General features: G+C 45.1%; 1 protein-coding gene across 1 annotated transcript in view; it reads right to left on the minus strand.

The window, feature by feature from the left end:
* LOC121556200 (transcription factor SOX-6) overlaps nucleotides 1–17701 on the minus strand; it is a 119014-nt gene extending 101313 nt beyond the window's left edge. Inside the window, 3 exon segments of the mRNA XM_045215269.1 lie at nucleotides 7383–7593; nucleotides 11290–11530; nucleotides 17550–17701. Of these exon segments, the coding sequence (XP_045071204.1) occupies nucleotides 7383–7593; nucleotides 11290–11530; nucleotides 17550–17641 (544 nt within the window). The 5' untranslated portion in view covers nucleotides 17642–17701.
* Between the last annotated feature and the right edge of the window lie 4822 nt (nucleotides 17702–22523).

Genomic DNA, 22523 nt, shown 5'->3' on the forward strand with positions numbered 1-22523 from the left:
AGAGAGAGAGAGAGAGAGAGAGAGAGAGAGAGAGAGAGAGAGAGAGAGAGAGAGCAGAGAGAGAGAGAGAGAGAGAGAGAGAGAGAGAGAGAGAGAAAGACAGAATCTAATCATATTGTATTTGTCACATTCAATACAACCAAATACAACGGCTGTAGACTTTACCATCAAATACTTGCTTATGAGCCCTTCCCAAAGATGCAGAGTTTAAAAAACAGTAACACAAGAGGAATAAAATACACAAGAATGGGAGCATAGAGTGCATTTGGAAAGTATTCAGACCCCTTCCCTTTTTCCACATTTTGTTACGTTACAGCCTTATTCTAAAAATGGATTTAAAAAAATAATCCCAATCAATCTACACCCAATACCCCATAATGACAAAGCGAAAAAAGGTTTTTAGAATTTTTGAAATGTATTACAAATAGAAAACAGAAATACCTTATTTACATAAGTATTCAGACCCTTTGCTATGAGACTCGAAATTGAGCTCAGGTGCATCCTGTTTCCATTGATCATCCTTGAGATGTTTCTACAACTTGATTGGAGTCCACCTGTGGTAAATTCAATTGATTGGACATGGTTTGGAAAGGCACACGCCTGTCTATATAAGGTCCCACAGTTGACAGTGCATGTCAGAGCAAAAAAACTAACCTTGAGGTCAAAGGAATTGTCCGTAGAGCTCCGAGACAGGATTGTGTCGAGGCACAGATCTGGGGAAGGGTACCAAAAATGTCTGCAGCATTGAAGGTCCCAAGAACACAGTGGCCTCCATTATTCTTAAATGGAAGAAGTTTGGAACCACCAAGACTCTTCCTAGAGCTTGCCGCCTGGCCAAACCGAGCAATCGGGGGAGAAGGGCCTTGGTCAGGGAGTTGACCAACAACCCGATGGTCACTCTGACAGAGCTCCATAGTTCCTCTGTGTAGATGGGAGAACCTTCCAGAAGGACAACCATCTCTGCAGCACTCCACCAATCAGGCCTTTATGGTAGAGTGGCCAGACGGAAGCCACTCCTCAGTAAAAGCCACATGGCTGCCCGCTTGGAGTTTGCCAAAAGGCACCTAAAGAAACAAGATTCTCTGGTCTTATGAAACCAAGATTGAACTCTTTGGCCTGAATGCCAAGCATCACGTATGGCGGAAACCTGGCACCATCCCTACCGTGAAGCATGGTGGTGGCAGCATCATACTGGGAGACTAGTCAGGATCGAGGCAAAGATGAACGGAGCAAAGTACAGAGAGATCCTTGATGAAAACCTGCTCCAGAGCACTCAGGACCTCAGACTGGGGCGAAGTTTCACCTTCCAAAAGGACAACGACCCTAAGCACACAGCCAAGACAATGCAGGAGTGGCTTCGGGATAAGTCTCTGAATGTCCTTGAGTGGCCCAGCCAGAGCCTGGACTTGAACCCGATCAAACATCTCTGGAGAGACCTGAAAATAGCTGTGCAGCGACGCTCCCCATCCAACCTGACAGAGCTTGAGAGGATCTGCAGAGAAGAATGGGAGAAACTCCCCAAATACAGGTGTGCCACACTTGTAGCGTCATACCCAAGAGGACTCGAGGCTGTAATCGCTGACAAAAGTGCTTAAACAAAGTAAATGTGAGATTTACGTTTTTATTTTTTATTAATTTGCAAACATTTCTTAAAAACCTATTTTGGTTTTGTCATTATGAGGTATTGTGTGTAGATTGATGAGGGAAAAAACAACTCAAATCAATTTTAGAATAAGGCTGTAACGTAACATAATGTGGAAAAAGTCAAAGAGTTCTGAATACTTTCCAAATGCACTGTACAGGGAGTACCACACACACACACACACACACACACACACACACACACACTCAGAGAGAGGGAGGCACAAACACTTAAGACACAAATCCACTCAAATACTCAAACATACACAAATACAACAGCCACTGATCAAATATATCACTTGTATCAAGATAAGCAGGTTGTTGGAGTCAGATAGACAGAAGAGAAGGACAATTATTAAAGGAGAAGACAAGAAGATGCAGTGCGAGTGGAAAGGAGAGGAAGACAGAAACTAGCGGTTGACTGATGTTTGGGGGACTGGGGAGAGGAGAGGAGAGGAGAGCTAAGTGTTTGAAGCGCGCCTCAAAACCTACAGGTTCACCTCGGCTAGCAGCCAACACATTAAAAAGGCGACTGGGTCTCCAGCCTCATTGCATATGCATCGAGTCAGAGGCTCATGCCACAGATCATTATAACAAAGATTCCTATTAATTAGGTGGGATAAAACAGAGCCAGACGACAGGGCAGCTGGATAGAGGGGAGAGGGAAAGAAGGCGGGAGAGAGAGAGCGAACGAGGGAGAGAGAGCTATTCCTACTATATTATTTCTTAGCGGGTAATAAGAACACAACCAGATACTGTAGTCATGAATGAAAATGCCTTTCTACTAAACATCCTTAGCTTGGCTAATAACATTGTATTACGCATACAATTTCAAATGGTACAAATCACCTGTAGCCAATTTTACAGTGAGCTTCCATGGTTGAGACAGCAGGATTATGACAGAGACTGTGTTAGGACTAAGTCATGAGTTCATCAGTATTAATCAGGCCAAAGGCTTGGAGCTGATCCTATTCTCTTCCAAAGCTTTCCCCCATTCCTGAATCTCATTACACACCCTGTCGTAATAGAGGATAATGACCCTGGCCTTCCTTAGCACACAATGCTGATTACACCCCCACACTCACACTGCAACTCTGCCATAGACACTGGGATAACACATAGCCCAGAGACAGATTACAACTACAAGCAGAGGGAGAGAGAGAGAGAGAGAGAGAGAGAGAGAGAGAGAGAGAGAGAGAGAGAGAGAGAGAGAGAGAGAGAGAGAGAGAGAGAGAGAGAGAGAGAGAGAGAGAGAGAGAGAGAGAGAGAGAGAGAGAGAGAGAGAGAGAGAGTTAGAGAGAGAGAGAGAGAGAGAGAGAGAGAGAGAGAGAGAGAGAGAGAGAGAGAGAGAGAGAGAGAGAGAGAGAGAGAGAGAGAGAGAGAGAGAGAGAGAGGAGAGAGAGAGAGAGAGAGAGAGAGAGAGAGAGAGAGAGAGAGAGAGAGAGAGAGAGAGGGGGGGGGGAGGAGAGAGAGAGAGAGATCTACTGATTGGCATTACATACATTATGACTGTGATTGTTCAGATCACCCAACGAAACAGCACATGATTTGACCATTCATATCACACAGTGGAGGTCAGCTGCTGGTGAAGTGTGTGATCTCTTTAAAAATCCTACCACCTCAGAGAAGAAGGCTGTGATTTGGTGAATTGTCCCTGTTGATGACGGTGATGTTGCTTCCCACTGGTACAGTAATTAGTCAATAGGCCTTGCTGTGGTCCAGGTGCACTGCTTACCAGATACTCTGACTGATGCAGCTAGCTTTTGTTGGCCATAGACTGGCTCCTGTGCACCATAGTGTGGAGTGTGGACCTCCTCTCAGCTCCAAGGAGGTTGGGTTTCTGCCTTGGGGAGAAGTCCTCACCCTTTCACATTAGCAACTGTTCATAGTGTCACAGGTCACCCAGGGTTGCATGTTACCCTTTGAGACAGGACCTCCACCATGCACACCTGTTCCCAGGGGGTCAGGACACCCAACTCAACGGGGAGCGACCTCTCCTTCTCACTTCTTCTCCACAGACAGGCTACAGTCATCATAGGAACACTGTGGGATACGGTATACTGTTATACAGGCCAACCACAAGGTTGAACTGTAAAAGCAGGCCCGTTACATCAGAAGATAGATGTTATGCAATCTCTAGTGCAACCTGAAATCTAAAAAGCCTATTTTACCCATAAGGGAACATAGACCTACAACATTTCAATATTCCAGGTCAGTGTTGGGGTTAGGGTTAGCCTGCAGCCCTGCCACACTTCTGTCTGAAACATGCAATTCAGTCTAGCCGGCCTATAAGCATGAATTAAAATATAACAAGCTTTTAGCAGCAGCCAGAACTACTCCTGGCAATACGACACTGCTGCCAAGGCAAAAAGGTGTTGTTTGTGCGTGCATGCCTGTGTGTTGACATTCCCTGATGCAAGCAGCAAGTCTCTGTAACATAGTTTCAGTACAAAGAAGGAGATTAATATCTGGCCGGCTTGAGTGCATTTCCAGAGATTCCACAGGCATTGTATTCTGAATCGCTTATACCACACTTTCTGACATGCCTCGTGCACCGAAATTGCATTGTGCTCGTCAGGCCACCGATAATAATAAAAACATGTCTCAGCATGCCACTCAATGCACAATAGAAAGAGACATTAGGAATTCATTAACTGCACGCAAATCCAATCCAGAGCTGGTTGTGCTGGCAAGGATTCAACCTGTCTGTATAGAGCCCAAAGGAACACCCTAAAACAAACACACCTATCACCTGTCCTTGTCTTGGGGACAATCATAACGAATCAACAGAGTGTTGACTCCTATAACCATTGATTCATACTTTAATGCATTATAGGAAGCCGGTCTAATTGCATGTGAATCCAACCAAGGTCACCTTGGATCTTTATAATGGTGGCCATTTTTCTTTTTCCCTTAATACCTTATACTGACATTTTTAACTCTTGACAAGTGCTGTCTGGAAAGCTCTCCATAAATAATGCATTTACAATACCTAGTAAATAAACATGGGGCACAATCGTTAGCCCTCCTGGCCACTGAGTCTAATAGAGCTTTTACAGCTAAGGTGGCTATTCAGCTTAATGCAGTCCTCACTGCTGGGAGGACATTTTCATTCATTAGCGCAGTCACAAGCACTTAAAGCACTTTAAGGACCAGTGACAGAGAGGACAGAGGAGGGGTGGGAGGGCGGGAGAGCCGCTGAGTATGGCCACTGTGTCGGGTTCAGGCACGGAGCACTGAGATGTCAGTCCAGTTAGGCAAAGTTGCGGTCAACTTACGTCTGATTGGATTTGAGGGCAGCGAATGCTGACGACGATATACATTTAATTAACGTTTTGTTAGGGGACTGAAAGAGATATGGCCAGCTGGCGGAAGGAGATTCACTCTGTCATCGTCTGTTAGGACTGCTCTCTGTCCCAGTCCACAGCTTTAACATCGCTCAGTATCAAATATGGCCTCTGGACTAGTACAACGCCACACAATTATCTAAATGACACTTTCTGACTCATTCATCATTGAATCTAAGAGGATATACAAAGTCTGATTTTCCATTGGATCTACATTGTAGTATGTGTAACAGAGAGGATTCTCATGCCCTCCACCATGAAGGTCAGTCAGCAAGCTCAGTCTTGAACCATCATCACAATGAGATGAGATTCCTGACAAGGGACATAACAGGGAGGACTCAGTCAGAATAATGGCAGCAGATGGTGTCTAGATCTGCTCTGAAGACTCCAGTGATCCAGACCAGTGAAGGGACTAAAGCAGGGTGGATTAGCAGGAACAGTTGTCTTCATGATAGCATAGCTTAGATAAGTGATATATTTAGCTCATCGCTGCTTTGTCTTACATTCGCCAGGTCATTAAGGCAACAAATGGCTCTCCAACCTTCTGGTATGCCCTTAATCGGTTAATCCTGCCCTTTCAAGACGCTCACAGAGGCTCTCTATAAACACTGACATAGATTATGAATGTTAACAACAGTTACCCGCCTGCTCTACACGCCTTACTCTGTCCCATCCCTTCTGATGTACAGTAATCACACAGTCAACTCTACTGATGGAGTTGGTGTCAAGCGTCCACAAGGACACTGAATCTCTCCATTCCAGCAGCTTACAGACGACATATTGAACTCCGTGAGCCTCTTGTCTTGTTCTGTGTTCTCAGAAACTAATTTCCTCCAACAAGGGAGTTTATTTTGGTGGTGTTGATGCATGGGGCATGAGGCAGGCCCAGGCTCTTTTATTAACAGGAGATTAAAACAGCTGTACTGCACGCTGAAGCACTCTCTCCTCCCTGCGCTAACATATGGCCCTGGATTACGAGCTGCACTTGACCATTTAAATTACTGCAACAACCGGCCCTCACCAGCTGGGGTTCATTACCATAACGCCCGCATTCGCCAGAGAGGGCTCAGAGGAGCACGCCCGCCGCGGAAAACAACCCAATCAGAAACCAGAGACACATGAGAGATGTCCTCTGTGCTGAGGGAAAGGTATCATCTCCAGAAAAGTCAAGGGTATGAAACTAACGATACCATTAAGACAACAGGGGAAGAAGACCCTTACAAAGAAATACTAGTTAAGACACAGTTTTTACTATTAAACGTCAACAATAGAATACATTATGAATCTGTAGAAATTATCGTAAATCTAGTATCTAATATTGCTAAAATCTAATATTGTTATCAGTAATATTATAAATTGTATGACCTACTTACATTTGTAAAATAAAATATTGGGATCGGAATTGCTATCTACTGAATAATCCAGGATAGCTGATACTGTGCAAAGACCACCAAACAAACACTTAAAAAAAAGAAAGCGACAAATTATTTTTAAACGAACGGACGTCTAATTTATTCGTGTGATGTAGCGCTTAAGCTAAGGGCTCCCCAGACGCTGAATGAGACACCAGTGTTCCCAGGGGGCTCCAAGTCTGATTGGATACTACACTATACTACTAGTGCAGTGCTAATTAAGGAAATGTTGTAGCGGCTCTTTCAAATATTAGTTTTTCTGCTGTGCGTCCTCCTTACAGTCTGCAGTCTGAGGGAGAGAAGTGGGGGGTGACAGAAGGTGCTGTGGGGTTCTGTGAGATAACATATAGGACTAGGGAGTGGAGGGCTACCATAGGGTGAAATAGAGTTCTATTAAGGGCATTTGATATGTGAGGAAATTACGTACTATATGATACAGCAAACTGAATTAATTAAATTGGCACAGGTATCCCTGTTAATAGCCAAGGAGAGGACAAATTTTGTCTGTAGGTGTAGTTGACTTTGACTGATGAATGCTGCCCTTAGTGAAGAGCTTTCTGTGTTGAAGAAAGAAAAGGTAATTTTCCTGGCGTCAGGTTGGCGGCATGTGTTTTACGGCCTGAGAGTTTGCCTTGGCAGTGGGGGGAGACCACACTTAAGATGAGGTGTAGTGCCACCCACTCTTTGTCACTCTGGAAAGGGTTCAGAACAAACTGAAAACACAGTCACGTCAGTCCTCCCAGCCTCTGTTTGTGTGTGTCTGTGTGTATGTGTGCGCGCGCGTTTGTGTGTGTTTAATTAAAAGAGAGAGTGAGTGGGAAAGAAAAAACTAGAATGATAGAGAAAGAGAGAGGGAGGGAGAGAGAGAGAGAGAAAAAGTTTGACGCCATTTGAAAAAGGAAGCATTCATACACACTCCCTCACACACACACACACACACACACACACACACACACAAACACATAGGTTCTTAGTGTCCTACCATCTTGCTCTGTCTTCGTCATCTCCTCCAGCTTCTTCTGCTTCAGTGTGTCCACCACGTCGGCCAGGCTTCCTTTGCGGCGCTCCGGCGTTCCGAACGCAGATCCGCTCAGCAGGTCGCCGCGCTCCCGGGCCCCCTCCTCAGGCTTGTGTGGGGAGGTTGAGTTATTCCGGAAGGAGTACAGGGAACATACTTTATTGCTGTCAGATTCCTGTAAGAAAACAGAAGTTGGGAGGGGATGGGGAAAGAGAAAGGGGGTTTGGTTTAATCATTAGTATTTCCCTGTGTATTCTCTCTGTCTCTGAGTTTTATCGGCTGTTGACAGTTGATCTAGTCAAATGCAGTGATTGCTAGTTCTTTGGCAGCCCAGGGTGATTTGGCCATATCAAATGACTCCTCTCTGGCTTTCATACAACAACAGCTTCTATCAAATGAGATCTGGCAAGTGAAAATAGTGTAGTGAAATGATGAGGGACACTTTCAGAGGGCATAGCACTGTCTGTGTGTGTGTGTGTGTGTGTGTGTGTGTGTGTGTGTGTGTGTGTGTGTGTGTGTGTGCGCGCGTGCGTGCGTGTGCTCAGGCACTACTTTACCTCCAGAGAAACTACACAGAGAAACCTCCCAACTATAATTTCTCAAATTGTGTTTGAGTGTACATTTGTGTTGGGGTGAGTGCTGTGTAATTTGTTCATTTTCGAGCGGAGGCCAATTCTCAGCTGAGTGCTGCGGGCCATCGTAAATCTGTGTCTGTCTCAGGCTGTTGTTGTTTTTCAGTCCCACCTGTGTGTGGTTTAGTATTTAACTAAGGGTCCTGTCTGAGACTGATGGCTGAGTGCTCTCTGTACACAGAAAAGGAGCAGAAGGAGTGTGAGAGAGAGAGAGCGAGAGAGAGAGAGAGAGAGAGAGAGAGAGAGAGAGAGAGAGAGAGAACTTGAGTCATGGCTCCTCAGACACAAGGCTGTTTTAATTATGGTTTGCAGAGAGTGAGGAGACAACAGGTAATTCTGCTGTCAAGAGTTGAACCCTTTTACCTCTGTTTATTCTCACCTCTGTTCTCTGTGTAATGTATAACACTGCCTGATCTGGCATTTAACCCCAAAACAACACAATATCTTCAACACATACATAAAGGAGGAAGCCATTCTACTGAAGGACACACAGATAACGGTGAAAGTGGACAACCCAAGAAGAAAGGAACATCAAGAAGGTAGAACGATGATGAGAAGTGGGTGGCATCTGCTGATATTCCCAAAGAACATGCAGTGATGTAAACTGGGTATTCCTGTTCCGATCTTTTATCCCAGCGTAGTATCCTCAGACAGGCAGAGGAGTCAGAGAGGTGGTTCGGTTCAGTACCAGGGCCCGGGGTGGCACGGCAAGGTCTACACCCAGCGCAGGGCGGGCAGGATGGGGGTGATTATGCAGGGGTGGCTGTGGTTGTGCCAGGGCCAGTGGAGGGTGCTTGTGGGGAGTGGAGTGGCGCTGGGTTAATCAGCTGGCGCAGGTTCAGGGCACAGCCCACACAGACGTATGGCACAGCAGTGGAGTCAAGTAATCAGCAAAGGCAACACTTTCAGCCTTCTCGCCGTCTGCCTCTCTCTCTCTCTCTCTCTCGATCCCTCCTTCTCCCCTCTCACACTCCCTCTCCCATGCGCCATCTGTACCAAGTCAACTTGAGCTGACAGGATCTCGACACTTCACTTTTCCAATTTCAATGTTTCCAATTTAATGGTAAAAAGTAATTGTCACGCAAAGCTAAGGCCATGGCAAACCACAGCCAACTGTGATTTAACAATAGTGGGGGAAAACTAATGTTGCTAGCTTCGAGGTACATTTGTGTTCGTCTTTCTATAACTAACCTCCAGACTTGTCATGGCCCCATGTTCTAGACTTCCTTCCTTGACCTCATGTCGCTCCTCAGTATGAAATCACAGCCAGCCACCACCATTCATCTGATAGATTCTACTCAGACTAGAAACTACATTAACTGGCAGTGTTCCGGTTTGATACAACCCTTCAATTCACAAGGTCTCCACCATGTCTGGCTGTATTTTCTGTTTAATGTAGAACAATGAACCAGAACAAGATCATTTTATAGCTGGCTTACATAGCTGTCTTATAGGAAAGGTTTTTTAAGGTATAATAAAGGATTTATTGTGACAACAGATGTTATATATTAGCTGGTATTGCGCTAGTTAAAAAGGCACCAAAAACATTCGTTTTTCGTCTCTGGATAAAATAATAATAATTGAAGTAATGATAAACTGAAAATGATTTAACATTATGCAAACTAAATGCAAGGTCCTCAGATCCAAAATGAATTGAATGAACTTTTCATACGGTTCCTTTCATTCTATCAAGAGGCTGTCAAGTGATTGCAGTGAGTAACAGGAGACAATGCACAAAACATTCTTTCAAATGCCGTTCTAATTACCTTCATCACTAGCGGCCCTGTGATCCAATTAGAGCCTGTCAGAAGAGCGGACCACCTGAGCAATCTCCTGACTGTCATTTACATACTGGATGGCAAGAACAGTGTCTCCAGACTGCCCAGCATCCTTAGAAAACAAGCTGGGACAAAGGGTCTGGGACGGGTCTGGGGGTGGGACATGAGTGGGCAGGAGGAGCGGGGGGCAGTGACTCTCTCCCAGCAGCCACTGCAGTGTGGAGGGGTGGCCCACTGGAAGGCTACTTCAGAGCCCCTCTGGGTCTCTTTACTGCAGGCCCGTCTGTCACAAACAACCACCTGCCTCCCCGGCTACAGCCCACAAGTGCCTCTGCTCTTCTCTCCTCCGCACACATCAAAGCAGCTCCACAGATTGTCTGGGGCCTGCTGCAGATGTACACAACAACACATATTGTGGGAGATGTTTCTTTGATGACAAAAAGAATGCAGCCGCCGAAGAAGAAGCGTAGCAACATTCCGTTCTGTCTTAATTTGTCATACTGTGGTATTGCATTTTTATTGGGATGCTGTGTACTGAACTATACGTTTTACTGTTGAAAATCACTGGGCCTGTTCAGACTAATAATAACCTATAGTTGATTATAGTTGGTTTGGTGCTGCCTATCTGAGGGTCCCAGGATCCCTACGGCTTCACAGTATTAGAGACAGTACCCATGGCTGGGAGGAGGAGGGAGGGGCTGGGCATGTGAAGAGTTCCCTTTTACAAGCACAGAACAATGGGTGGCTGTTGAGCCTGTATCTTGGCCCCAGTGCATCCTGGTCCAGAGAGAGCCTCCAGTGAGGGAGTCAGGCGGATAGGGGGGCTGAGGGGCCCAGGCAGGCCCTCTAGAACAGATACCCTCTCAGAGACTTTGTTCCACTGTCGTATTGTCTTCATATTTATAGTTGTGCTTGGCAGAACGCTTGGCAGAACGCATGGTCTTAAGTCTTCACTGAAATTGTTCCGAGGGCTCTGTTGTGACCGTGTCCTTGTGGGAGAAATTCCTCTCTGCTAGGGCACAGTGACAAGACAGTTTTGTGTGTGTGTGTGTGTGTGTGTCAGGCTTACTCACATTCAGAGGCTAGACAGTAGTGAAAGTCATTAATGGTGAAGGTCACCAACGGAAAATACAGAACATTGTCTGGAATCTACCTCACCCCTGACAACGTTGTACAGAGACAATAATACGGTACCCCCTGAAACCTTCTGATGGCTTGCCTGTCACCTACAGTAAATGGATATTGACACTGAGGATATTGCAGCAGTAAGGTAGCTAGCTTTAGGTCCTATATCAGATAGATCCGGGGAAAAAACTGCTAAGACATATGATTCTTCTTTCTATGGGATGTATGTTTTCTAGGAACAAAAATAGTTGTTTTGTATTTTTTTTGTATTTTTTAGCAAATGTAATATGTCTACTAGTCAACTGGTCTACTGGTCTACAGGGTGGTGTCTCTCACCATGCGCTGCTGGGCTGACACCATGCTGTCCCAGTCACTCTCTGGAGGGACACTGCTGAGGGGCTGCAGTCCGTCCATGGAGCCCTTGCTGTGGAGCAGGCTGTGCAGGGGCAGCTGGGGTGTCCCATGGGCCTCGGCACTCTCCTCCTTATCCCAGGACAGGTGGTCCTGACTCATGGCTTCCTCCCCATCGGTGACGGAGGCAAACGGAGAGGTGGCTTGCTTGGAAGACATTATTCTGCTGTGGAAGAGATAAAGGGAACAGGACGACCGGTCAGAAAACTTCAAAGCCACATAGTCAAACGTCAGACAGTTTTATGACACTGGGACGACAAAACAGCTGACGTCAAAATGTATTTACGACAGGTTTGCTGGATGTTTCACCATCCTCACATCAACCCACACCTGAAAAACAATGTTGGACCTGAGTCAAAGTTGGAGAGATCCTATCAATGGTCATGTGGTGTGAGAGCAGGCCATGGGGCTTCTCCTAATCCTTTGTTTAATGTAAATGGTGGAGATGAGGCTGGAGATGAGGCTGGAGCGGTGCCTGTGTCTGGGCCAGGCCCAAACCTCCCTCCACCCAGCCAATGATTAGGCCGTTAAGAGGGTTACTATACCACATAACACGTTCTCATTAAAGCTCTAACACAGCCACAGATAAAGTGTCCCAGTCAAGCCCCAGTCAATAATGACCCTAGATAAAGGTAAACGTGACAACACTACTCACTATCACTCCAAATTCAGATAATGCCTTAAACCGCTTTTGTTTGATTATGATAAACAATTATAAGGCGATGACGAGTAAAAGTAATGTGCTTGTCCTCTTCTTAATTAACAGAACGATCCTGCCACCAAACACAACACCAACCCCAAGCTGCTGCCTTTTTTACTTCCAGTCTTCAAATTAGCAAACGATTAACTTTTCAGTGCTACACTATTTCTCCAGGCCAATAAATCCTACTTAAGCTGCTTGGAAATCAGATCCTGGCAGTGGAAGACAGAATTTACAAATCTGTCACACGCTTTCATGAATATTACAGTGAAGAGTGCACTTGACATATCAGGTGCAAAGAAAACAAATGTTAATACCAATTTAAACAGTGTTTTCTGTTGTTCTTACAATGAATAAAATGAATACAGTGCCAGCAAATCTAATTATGCGATTGGTAATAATAAGAGAATATTATGGCATTCCTGCTGATCTGAAGTGGGGAAAAGGAACCAGTCCATATTTACTGGTAATCCTCTTTTCCCTATTGCCCTGGTCTGCCTCTCTTTCTAAGCTGCTGGGTATTTAACAATGAAAACAGCATGTGAGCCTCAAGTCTAAGTCTCATCTCTGCTGTAGCATCTTCTATGCCAGAGAGAGGCAGGGAGGGGCAGGGGAAGATAGGGGAGACAGGGGAGACAGGGGGAGACAGGGAGGGGAGCTCAGGGTGTGAGAAATCTGGCCCATTCTCCTCTCTTCCACAGGGTCACTGTGACGGAGGTTTTGCCGTCCCATTAGCTAGGCTACAGGCTGGAGGAAGGAGACAGAGAGGTGGGTATTCTAGGTCAAGGGCTGTGGTGTGATCGTGTCCTTGTGCTACTTGCTGGGAGGACCATGAAACAGACAGACAGACAGACAGACAGACAGACAGACAGACAGACAGACAGACAGACAGACAGACAGACAGACAGACAGACAGAGAAGAGGAAGGCGAGGTTATGGAGTCAGTTAACCCACACCGCAGCCAACTCCACCGTAACTCACCAGGCTCTGCCAAATGTATGGCATGGGGTTCACAGAGGGATCAAAACAAATGTGACACAGGGAGAGATTAACACGCAGTTTGGTGTTAGAATAAATCTGATCAAGCGCCTGCGTGCGTCCACACTCCCCGTACGTGAAGATTGTGCACATCGCATGCCGCTGTCAGGCCCGATAGCGCTCAGCAGCCTCAGCTCCACTAAAGAATGACTAGTTCATTTGAAGGCGTGCCATCCTTTTACACATGCCGCTGAACAGCCGAGCAGACTGGCACTCTCAATGTGAATTGTTAAATACAGTTAATTAAGTGAGTTCAGAGCCAGCACATTACTGTATTTCACAAGGCATTACAATAAAGAGTGTTGAAAACACATATACGTATTAGGACATCCAACTCTTACAGGCAGGCACACACACACACACACACACACACACACACACACACACACCTAAACACACACACACGCATACACAGAGGCACGTAGTTATAGATCAGTATTTTTGGTGGCGGTTAGGGTGAAAATGGGAAAATGGCAGGCCACGTTAACCCCCAAGGCCCCAGCAGCTGTGTCAACACGGCCAGTCTGTCAGGTACCGTAGCGCTGGGAGGGAAGGAGCCTCACACTCTCTCAGACCGGCCTGTGTTGTCTACTGTTTTCTTTAGAGAGACCCAGCCCTCAATTTTAATCAGACAATAAATTGTTTCCTGTAATTATATCAAATAGAAAATGATCTCGAAATTGAGTGTTAATTGAAAATTTAAATTCAGAGCAAAGTTCAGAACATGCATGTTGAGAGTGATGGTGTGCTGGGAGGAAGATGGGGGTGGAGAGGGGTTTGAGAAGGGGAGGGGAGAGGGGTGGAGTTAGGAGATTCCGCCACATTTTGTATTCATGCATCCAAAAAGCCCGGGCCTCCAACACAACAAGCTCCCGTCTTCAATGGAGTGTGAGAGTGAAACAAAGCACTTCTTTTGTATGACACAGTAAATCAAGTGGTATTATTTTACCACTAAAATATTCAGTCTCTCAGGCACTTTTACCCCGGTCTCCAGCCATCAGTCAAGCTGCTGAGGCGTGAGAGAGAGAGAGTGAACAGGGCTGACTCCATCCTCCTGTAACATGTGTCTACAGCAATCTTGTTAGAAAATGCAACAGATCTGCGGCAGGCTCCGTAACAGTATTTGTCAGTGGGAGTTAATAATTTATTAGCAGAGCTGGGAGGGCTACGCTCAGCTAAAGAGAGCACAGAGCGAGGGTGCCACACCCCCCAACCTCTCAGAGGCCCTATACAATACCAGCTCTCATTATTGAAGGGAGAGGGAGGGAGGGATATTGCAATAAGTCTCAGAAAATGTCAGAAGGCAACAATATGTACATTATATAGTACCCAAAGCATATGCTGGGATATAATGGTACACAACGTGAACGTTTGATTGCAGAATTGTTTGAATTAAACAATAAAACATAAGGTGTTTTATAGAGTAGGAGAGCAACTGGGGTCCAGGTCGACAGTGGTGAATGTGAAACATTGAATAACAGCGTATCCAAGGCTCTGGTAAGACGCTCATAAAAAAAGCTCAACAAAACAACCCGTTTGTACATTGCTTCTGCGCTGCTGCAATTCCTTTACTCTTTATCAATAATTGAATGTGTTTCTCTAGTAAATAAGCCCAATATGTGCCTTTGTGTATATTGAGCATTGAGAATATGGCAAACTGAAGAGGCCTCTCTGGCGTGAATTCTTGACAAGCCGTCTCCCCTCATGCTTGATTACACAATAACAATGGACAGCTAACAAACCAAGCTAATCAATAAGTGCATGAAATGTTGCCTGTCTTCTCCCAGCCAACGCCCCAGTGACTTTGCAGAGGAAAGAAGGAGAAAAGGGCCTATATATAGCTGACAATCCTGCCCACAGTGAAGGCTCATATGGCCTGGAATGCTTTGAGTCATGAATTGTTGCCACTGATAATGTTTCATCACGCAACAACCTCTGTTTAATTGGTTAGCATTAGAGGACCCTAGGTCTTATGACTGGGGCCGTGTGTCTGTGGCTATCCCATTTCCTGCTCTGTCGTAACAAGCTCTGACTTTCAGCCCGCTGTCTCTGCTCTTTCACACTGCTGACCTTTTATAGACAATGGTGATAAGTAACTCCACACCAGCCCCCGCTCGCGCCCCACACACCCCCACGCCCCTTCCCTCTTCTCCCAGCCTTAATCACAGGTCACTTCAGGAGGAAAATATTAGCCCCCTTTACCTCAGACACCACCACCCAAAATGTTTTAGAGAAATAATCAAATAAGTTGTTAAAACAAGAGGGCCATTGTTTTAGGACATAACGATGGGAAAGCTGGATATGGCAAAAGCTGCTTTATGACAGAGCTTCAAGTTTCCATGGGTAACGATGTGCAGGCATACACACACACACATACACACATACATACATGCATACACACACACACACACACACCAAAATGCAGAAAATAAAAGGTATAAATGATAATGATTTGGGGAAATATTCCTTAATGGAATCTTTTGACTTTTTCTAAAGAAAAATCTAAAGTTATTTTAAAACAAAGGAAAATGAAAATTGTGTGAACATCTCAAAAGACAATTACAGCATGATGTCTTTAGACAACATCGACTGGAACATAGATATTAGGTTAAATATATATTACACAAATATTACACCATACTAACAATGGAAAACAAAAATGTAAATATGAGCAGTTATCGCAGGCCAGCACAAGAACCATTTGGTGCACCTTATGAAATGTCATTCTAAGGGAGTAAATGCATTACACACCATGCTGGTGAAGGCACTGTGAGAACATTATCAGAGCTGCTACACTGTCTACACAAAGAAGATACAGGCTTTACTCCAGATCACAAGCTCACACACATAGTGGGAGAGAGAAAGAGTTCATATAAGTTCTAGCATTCAACTTAGTTTAAGCAATCTACAATACATAAAAATAAAAGAAATCTATCTCATTTAAGGATTCAAGGCCATATTTCTTTACATTTGAAAATATCAATTGAATTTCCTTTCAATAGACATTCAATATTGTCTATCTATGGAAGTTATTATGTACAACGTACAATGGGAAAATATAACAAATACATCAGAAATATTGATTTTCCAAAGACAGACAACTTCAAAAGTGATACAAAGATGGAACTGTAAAGTATTTTGATTTAATAATATAATAATATGCCATTAGCGGTCGCGTGATCCAACCTACAGCTGCACTTCTCGATTTCACAACAATGTGTAAAGAGATACTTTTCTGTCTTCCTCTAGAGGTCTTTGTAACCTCCTATTTCCCCCCTGTTGTCCCAGGTGACATAGCAGGGATCCACAGGGTCTTCACCTGGCATAATAAGATATTGCTACCTGACAGCTCCCAGCTGGAAAATTACTGACACACTCACTGCAGTTTAGCGCAATTAATGATCACCTTCCATTGTGACTGTGTCTCAGATGAGCCTGGCCCCCCATACATAAACATATAATAATGATTCAGCTTCTACCTCTCGCCTTCACTCTCTATATAAAGCGTGCACACACACACACACACACACACACACACACATTCCACAGCAGCTAACACTACCTATGAGACCCAGTAAACAAGAAATCGATGGAGAGGAACTAAAATGGTTGCAATATTTGAACATAAACTCATCTATGAGGATGATTAGATGTGAACTCATATTATTTTTGAAGTCTATTTTATAGTTTATTTATGATAATCAGATTTATTTTACACTATTTAGATTTTGTGGATTGTACAAATGAATGGCTCCGTCAGACATTATAGCTTTTTTTCAGGAAAATTAAAAATATAGAGATGTTAAATTTTTAAAAGTAAAATGAACATCTCACTTCTATGATATCTATTTCAGACGATAATATAAAAATGTATTCCAAGGACAAAAATTCAAGTGGACGAAGTAATTATGGATAATGATATAAAAATATGGCAAATGGCTGAGGAAATACATACACCCTAACAAGGTAGTTGGAGAGAGTTGTCCAAATGAATGTGTTTAAATTGTTCCTCTATAAATGTTGACCTTCCCCCTTCAAAAAGTCAACTCAATTACACAAGCACTTCATCCCCACTTCACTCTCTCTCCTGATGCTTTCGCTATTAGAAACCGCCGTAGTTACTACGTCTAAAACCCACACTCAAAAAGATAGCCACCCAGAGCAAATTAAGCAAGCCTCCTCAAGTGCACACTTTAGATATTGAGCAGAGCATCGATAATTACTTTGCACAGTAAATTATTTGCAATAATATCCTGTTGGAGGAGCCGTCTTGCGTCTCACTTTAAACACTTGTGCAGCTGGATTAGTTAGACAGCCTGGCTGGTGTCCTGCCCCCCTTGCTAGCCGCTAGGCAGAGCCTGACAACAGAGGCTGATGCAGGTGTGAGTGCGCTGAAGTGGCTCTGTCTGTCTGTCTACCCAGTGAGGGTCGAGGAGCACACACTCACAAACTGAGCCGCTCGTCTCCACCAACGGCCCCCTCCGCCGCTGGCCCTCCTCCTCCCGATCCAAGAGAGACAACTTCAGCGCTGGATGGCATAACACCTCCTCAGTTCACCAGGAGCTGGAGGGGTACGTACACACACACTCTCTCTCTCTCTCTCTCTCTCTCTCTCTCTCTCTCTCTCTCTCTCTCTCTCTCTCTCTCTCTCTCTCTCTCTCTCTCTCTCTCTCTCTCTCTCTCTCTCTCACAGACACACACTCTCTCACACACACTCTCACATACACAACCACACACACACACACTCACGAACACTCGCTGACAGGCCAAGACGTCCAGTGCAGTCCTTTTCCCGTCTGTTCCACAGTACTCTGTCTCAGAAGGCATCCACGAGGAGGAGAAGTAAAGGACAGAGCTAGACGACAGAACTAGAGGACAGCCAGGAGCAGCACACATAGGAGCAGCACCCACACTAAAGAACAGCACCAGAACTACTGCACACTTCAGCACTACCACTCTCTCGTCCAGCCAGCTGCCTGACGCCAAAGAGATTGAGAGGCAAGAAAAGCTACTTGTTTTTTCCTTCCCTCTCTTTCTCTGTCTCTCTCTTACACTCCCCTGCTCTCTCTCTCTCTCTCTCTCTCTCTCTCTGAACAACGTGTAGAGGTCTGGGCCTTCTGGGGGATGCAGTTCCCAAAGTGCCTTCTGTCACTGCCACTGCAGTTAAGCAAACTTACAGCCAGTCAAGCCATCAACCAACACAGGCTATTTGCTGAGCAACAGTGGAGCTTTGTGGCTCCCCTCCCAGTTGACAGTAAGTTATGAGCCCTTTGTGAGTGCAGGGGAAGGAAAACAGAGATCGGAATTTGGCAGGAACATAATAATACAGAATTCTCCTGTCTGTGGAACCTGAAGTTTTCATGGAAACAATCAAGCATTGTTGGGGTAAAGAAAAGCGACTGACAGATGAAATATAGTGGGGGGCCCTATTAGGAAAACAGTCAACAAAGCGCCATTCAGGCCAGGTCCTTTCTGTCATTTATAAAGATAACTTCTATGCACTTGAGAGTTTAGAGCAAAGAGTTCAGATTGAACAAACCAAGTGTAACATCTCCCACAGTCCACAGTGCAGAGAGCTGTGGAGAGGGCTGGGGGTGCCAAACAAGTGGGCTGGGGGGGCTACCAGGCATCACAAGTTTCCTAGAGATACACAATGAGTATATAGGGGACAGAGGGGGGAGGAGAGAAGAGAAGGGGGGAGGAGAGAAGAGAAGGGGGGAGGAGAGAAAAGGGGGCCCTGAAAAAACGAAGAGAGCCGCGCCAAAAGAGCAGGAACAATGGCTAATTATGAAGGAATAATTTTGCAGGGGGACAGGAAAAGAGAGGAGAGGGACACTGGAGACACAGAATGGATTATGAAAGGGGGGGGATATTCTTCTGCATGGCAGGAGAACTGTGGGCCTCAGTCTTTGGCCTGCTCCTTATGAGGTCATCATTGGCAGCCATTGCCCAGAAAAGTTTGGTTGGTCCAACTGCCGTTTGGACATCTGGAATGTCGGCACACAGTGGCCCGCTTTCTCCGCGACTATCCTAATTATTTTATTTTCCAAAAATAGGATGCTTCGCCAGCGCTGGTCAACCAAATTGGAAAATGTACAGCATCTAATGAAAAGAATAGCAGTTTTGTTCTCTTTCATTCTCATCTCATAAATGGATTTCTGTAGGGGGGGGTGGAAATGAGGAAATTACCTTCAACGCTGCTTTGATTAAGCGGCTCTATTCTAGGGATTGGCCGGATAACAGCTCATTAGTTACAGTTAGTCCCACCCCTAATTCTTTGGGGATTTGTTTTCTTTCATTCTTTCTTTCGCTGTCTTTCTCTCACTCACTCATGAATTGAAAGAATTCATTGGGCGCGCAAACAAGGCACACAAATGTGTCCACCTTTGTCACACTGGACATTTCTCTCTATCTTAGTGCCTTGTATGTTCTCTGAGGGACTGAGGGAGGGTGAGAAACTGATGCCTGGGATAAAGAGAGGGAGGGAGCGACGGAGGGAGGGAAAGGGCCATATTCTGAGAGTGGCAACGTTTCATGTGACACGTCAATCGGAAAATCAAAACAGGGGTAGTTCATTTGCTCCACCCAGATGAGACCATGTAGAAGGGACTGATGAATAGAGGTCAGGCAGGCCACACCTCACAGATTTATGATTAAGCCTTATTATGTTGGGAAACTGACATTGATTGCCGATTTAAACCACTGAAACCAATTAATTTGCCCTTGTTGAATAGAAAGCATGGTCAACAGTGTGTAACGCTGTGACAGGTCGGACGGGAGGGACGAATAAAAGTGAGTGGCTAAATAAATGCTTGGCAGCCAGCTCTGTTTGGAGGTGGTTAAAAGTTATCCTGCTGATTGACAGCCCATACAGAGAAAAAGAGGCTGCAAGGAGAAGCGAGATCTGAGGAGCCAAACCAGAACCACCTGCCATTGATCTGAGTAATTGCCCAAAAATTTGGTTCACAGGAGACATGTACAGCCCCTGTTTTAGCAATGCTTCACTCACAAAGCGGCACGGAGAAAACCACTATAACTGAATGTGAAACATAGCCTAATAAAATCAGGGAGCTGACAGACATGGTTGAAGAGAAAAATGTGCAGTATATCCAGTCTGAGAGAACAGGCACTGTACTGGATTAGCCGCTGACTGATACAGAAAATGTCTCACCAGTGGGCTGTTAACCATGTGTCTGACCACTGATACTACGCTCAAACTCACACTGCATTCATCTATTTGTCAAGAGGCCAGATAAAAAGACATGGTAGGCATCTGTCGAAATATAAATATCACCGCAAATGATAAACTCACTGCAATCTATTACCTAGGAAAAACAGAAAATAAGAGTTATTTCTCCCTGGTCAGCAGTGAGTAGGTTTTGATGGGGAAATGGGACCTTTATTCCCCTCTCACTATCTCCATCACAGCCCCAGGCCTCTGGTACTTTCTGGTAGTCAGAGGCAGTCATGTTGACTAACACCTTGGTGGGAGAGGTTTCTCTTCTTTCCTGGCAGACGCAGACCATGCATGCATCATGACAGGCTTTCAGAATTAAATCATTAACTAAATTGCTTTCTTAAAAAACCACAAGTGTGAGCCAGGGGTTTGTGTCTGTGTCTGGCCGGTGGCCACGTCCCTCTGGTTCCCAGGCAGCCTCTCAGGCAGCCTCTGCCTGGCTCCCCGGCTCTGTTGTGGTTCCCTGCTAACACATTCATTACGCTCAGCTCAGCCTCAGACTTACTACACTGTGAGGGCTCACTCACTGGGTCAGTAGGAAATAATCTGGTAATCTCAAACTACTCCTCCATTTCAGACGGCTCCACTCTGCACAAAGAGGCCCTTTGTCCCAGCACGTTTATGACCACCCTTTAGATCTCAATCACTGAATCAATCAAAAACATATTAAACAAATATGGTTTTATAGCTGGGATTTTAATGTCTGAAGGGGGTTGTCTAAAAGACTGACTCAACATTTCACACATTTACACTGCTTTATTACCAAACAACGATTCCTACTGTGACTGACCACGTAATGACACAAAGTTGCAGTTCCTAACAACACTTTTTTGAACATCATTAAAATAGCGATCTGGTGTGTCCTGCTGTGCCATGGCAATTAATAGGGAAATGTAGTAGTCTGCATGTCTTACTACATCTCTTACAAACAAATGTTTAAAAGACTAGCTACTGTAAAAGGAAAGCTGGGGGACAAAATCCACTGAAAAGTCAACATCCTAAAACACACAGAGAGAGAGAGACAGTAAAAGTATATCATGCAACAAACAAAAACAGAAGACCGAGCCGTGGTCTTTGGAAATACTGTCTTTCAAATAGACTTAAATAAGCAGCAAACAGAAAAAGGCTAATATCTGGTGAAGGCCAGACAAATAGTGGATAGTGATTGTAGCTGAGCTGTAAGAGGATAAGCGACCATCATTCCCCCAACTCCCATTGCCCTGCACTCCGCTGCCCCCTACCCCCCGCCCTCCGCCCCGCCCTCTATCTGTCCTTCGCTCACTAGGCTCAAGGTAGCAGATGTGTCTTTCACAGCCTGTGGAGTGTGCAACCAATCTGCAAACAATAGCTGGGACTTGACAAAGGTCGTCTGTCTGTCGCAACACACCAGTTAGGAGAGAGGTGAAAACGCAGAGTCCATGCCACGCTGCAAACCCATGCCCTACAGCTGTTTCTCCTCTAACAGGTCACTCCAGCCTAGCTATAGGTGTGACTGTGATAATGTGTGTGTGTGTGTGTGTGTGTGTTAGTGGGCCACTACAATGCTATTTGAGCCCGTCAGTAAGCCCATTACACCAGTGTAAGTCACCTCCCTGACCTCCCGTTGAGATAACAGTTGGTGTAAACATGTACAATCCTATTAACTTAATAATATACATGGAGCCGGCTACAGTGGCCACAGGTCCGTGTGCGAAAGCCGTCTCTGAGTCTTAAATACCACAGTCAGCCATGACAGAGAAACAGATACAGACACAGCCATGACTCCACATCTCTCTCTTTGTCTGTCCTGTAGACAGGACACTGGACAGGACCACAAGTTCAATTTCAGTTCATTATGGACTCTCTGTTGGTCAATGACTGGAGTCAATGCAATAATAGACATTAGAATGGCATTTCTCTTTATCCATTCCAGTAGGTATCTACAGTATTAAGTGAACGCTGAAGTGACTGATGTTCAGAGAGAGAAAGTACTGTTGGCATCTCAGTTGATCTCTACACTGTAAATATCCTGCATTATTAATTGCATGACATACTGGTTCAATAAGGATTGGATTTCACAATGCCAAAGTAAAAGCTAGTGTGTGTGTGTGTGTGTGTGTGTGTGTGTGTGTGTGTGTGTGTGTGTGTGTGTGTGTGTGTGTGTGTCATAGTGTACAGTGTGATAGTACACTGAGTTTCTCACAG

Source organism: Coregonus clupeaformis, unplaced genomic scaffold, assembly GCF_020615455.1.
Source record: "Coregonus clupeaformis isolate EN_2021a unplaced genomic scaffold, ASM2061545v1 scaf0413, whole genome shotgun sequence".
NCBI lineage: Eukaryota > Metazoa > Chordata > Actinopteri > Salmoniformes > Salmonidae > Coregonus > Coregonus clupeaformis.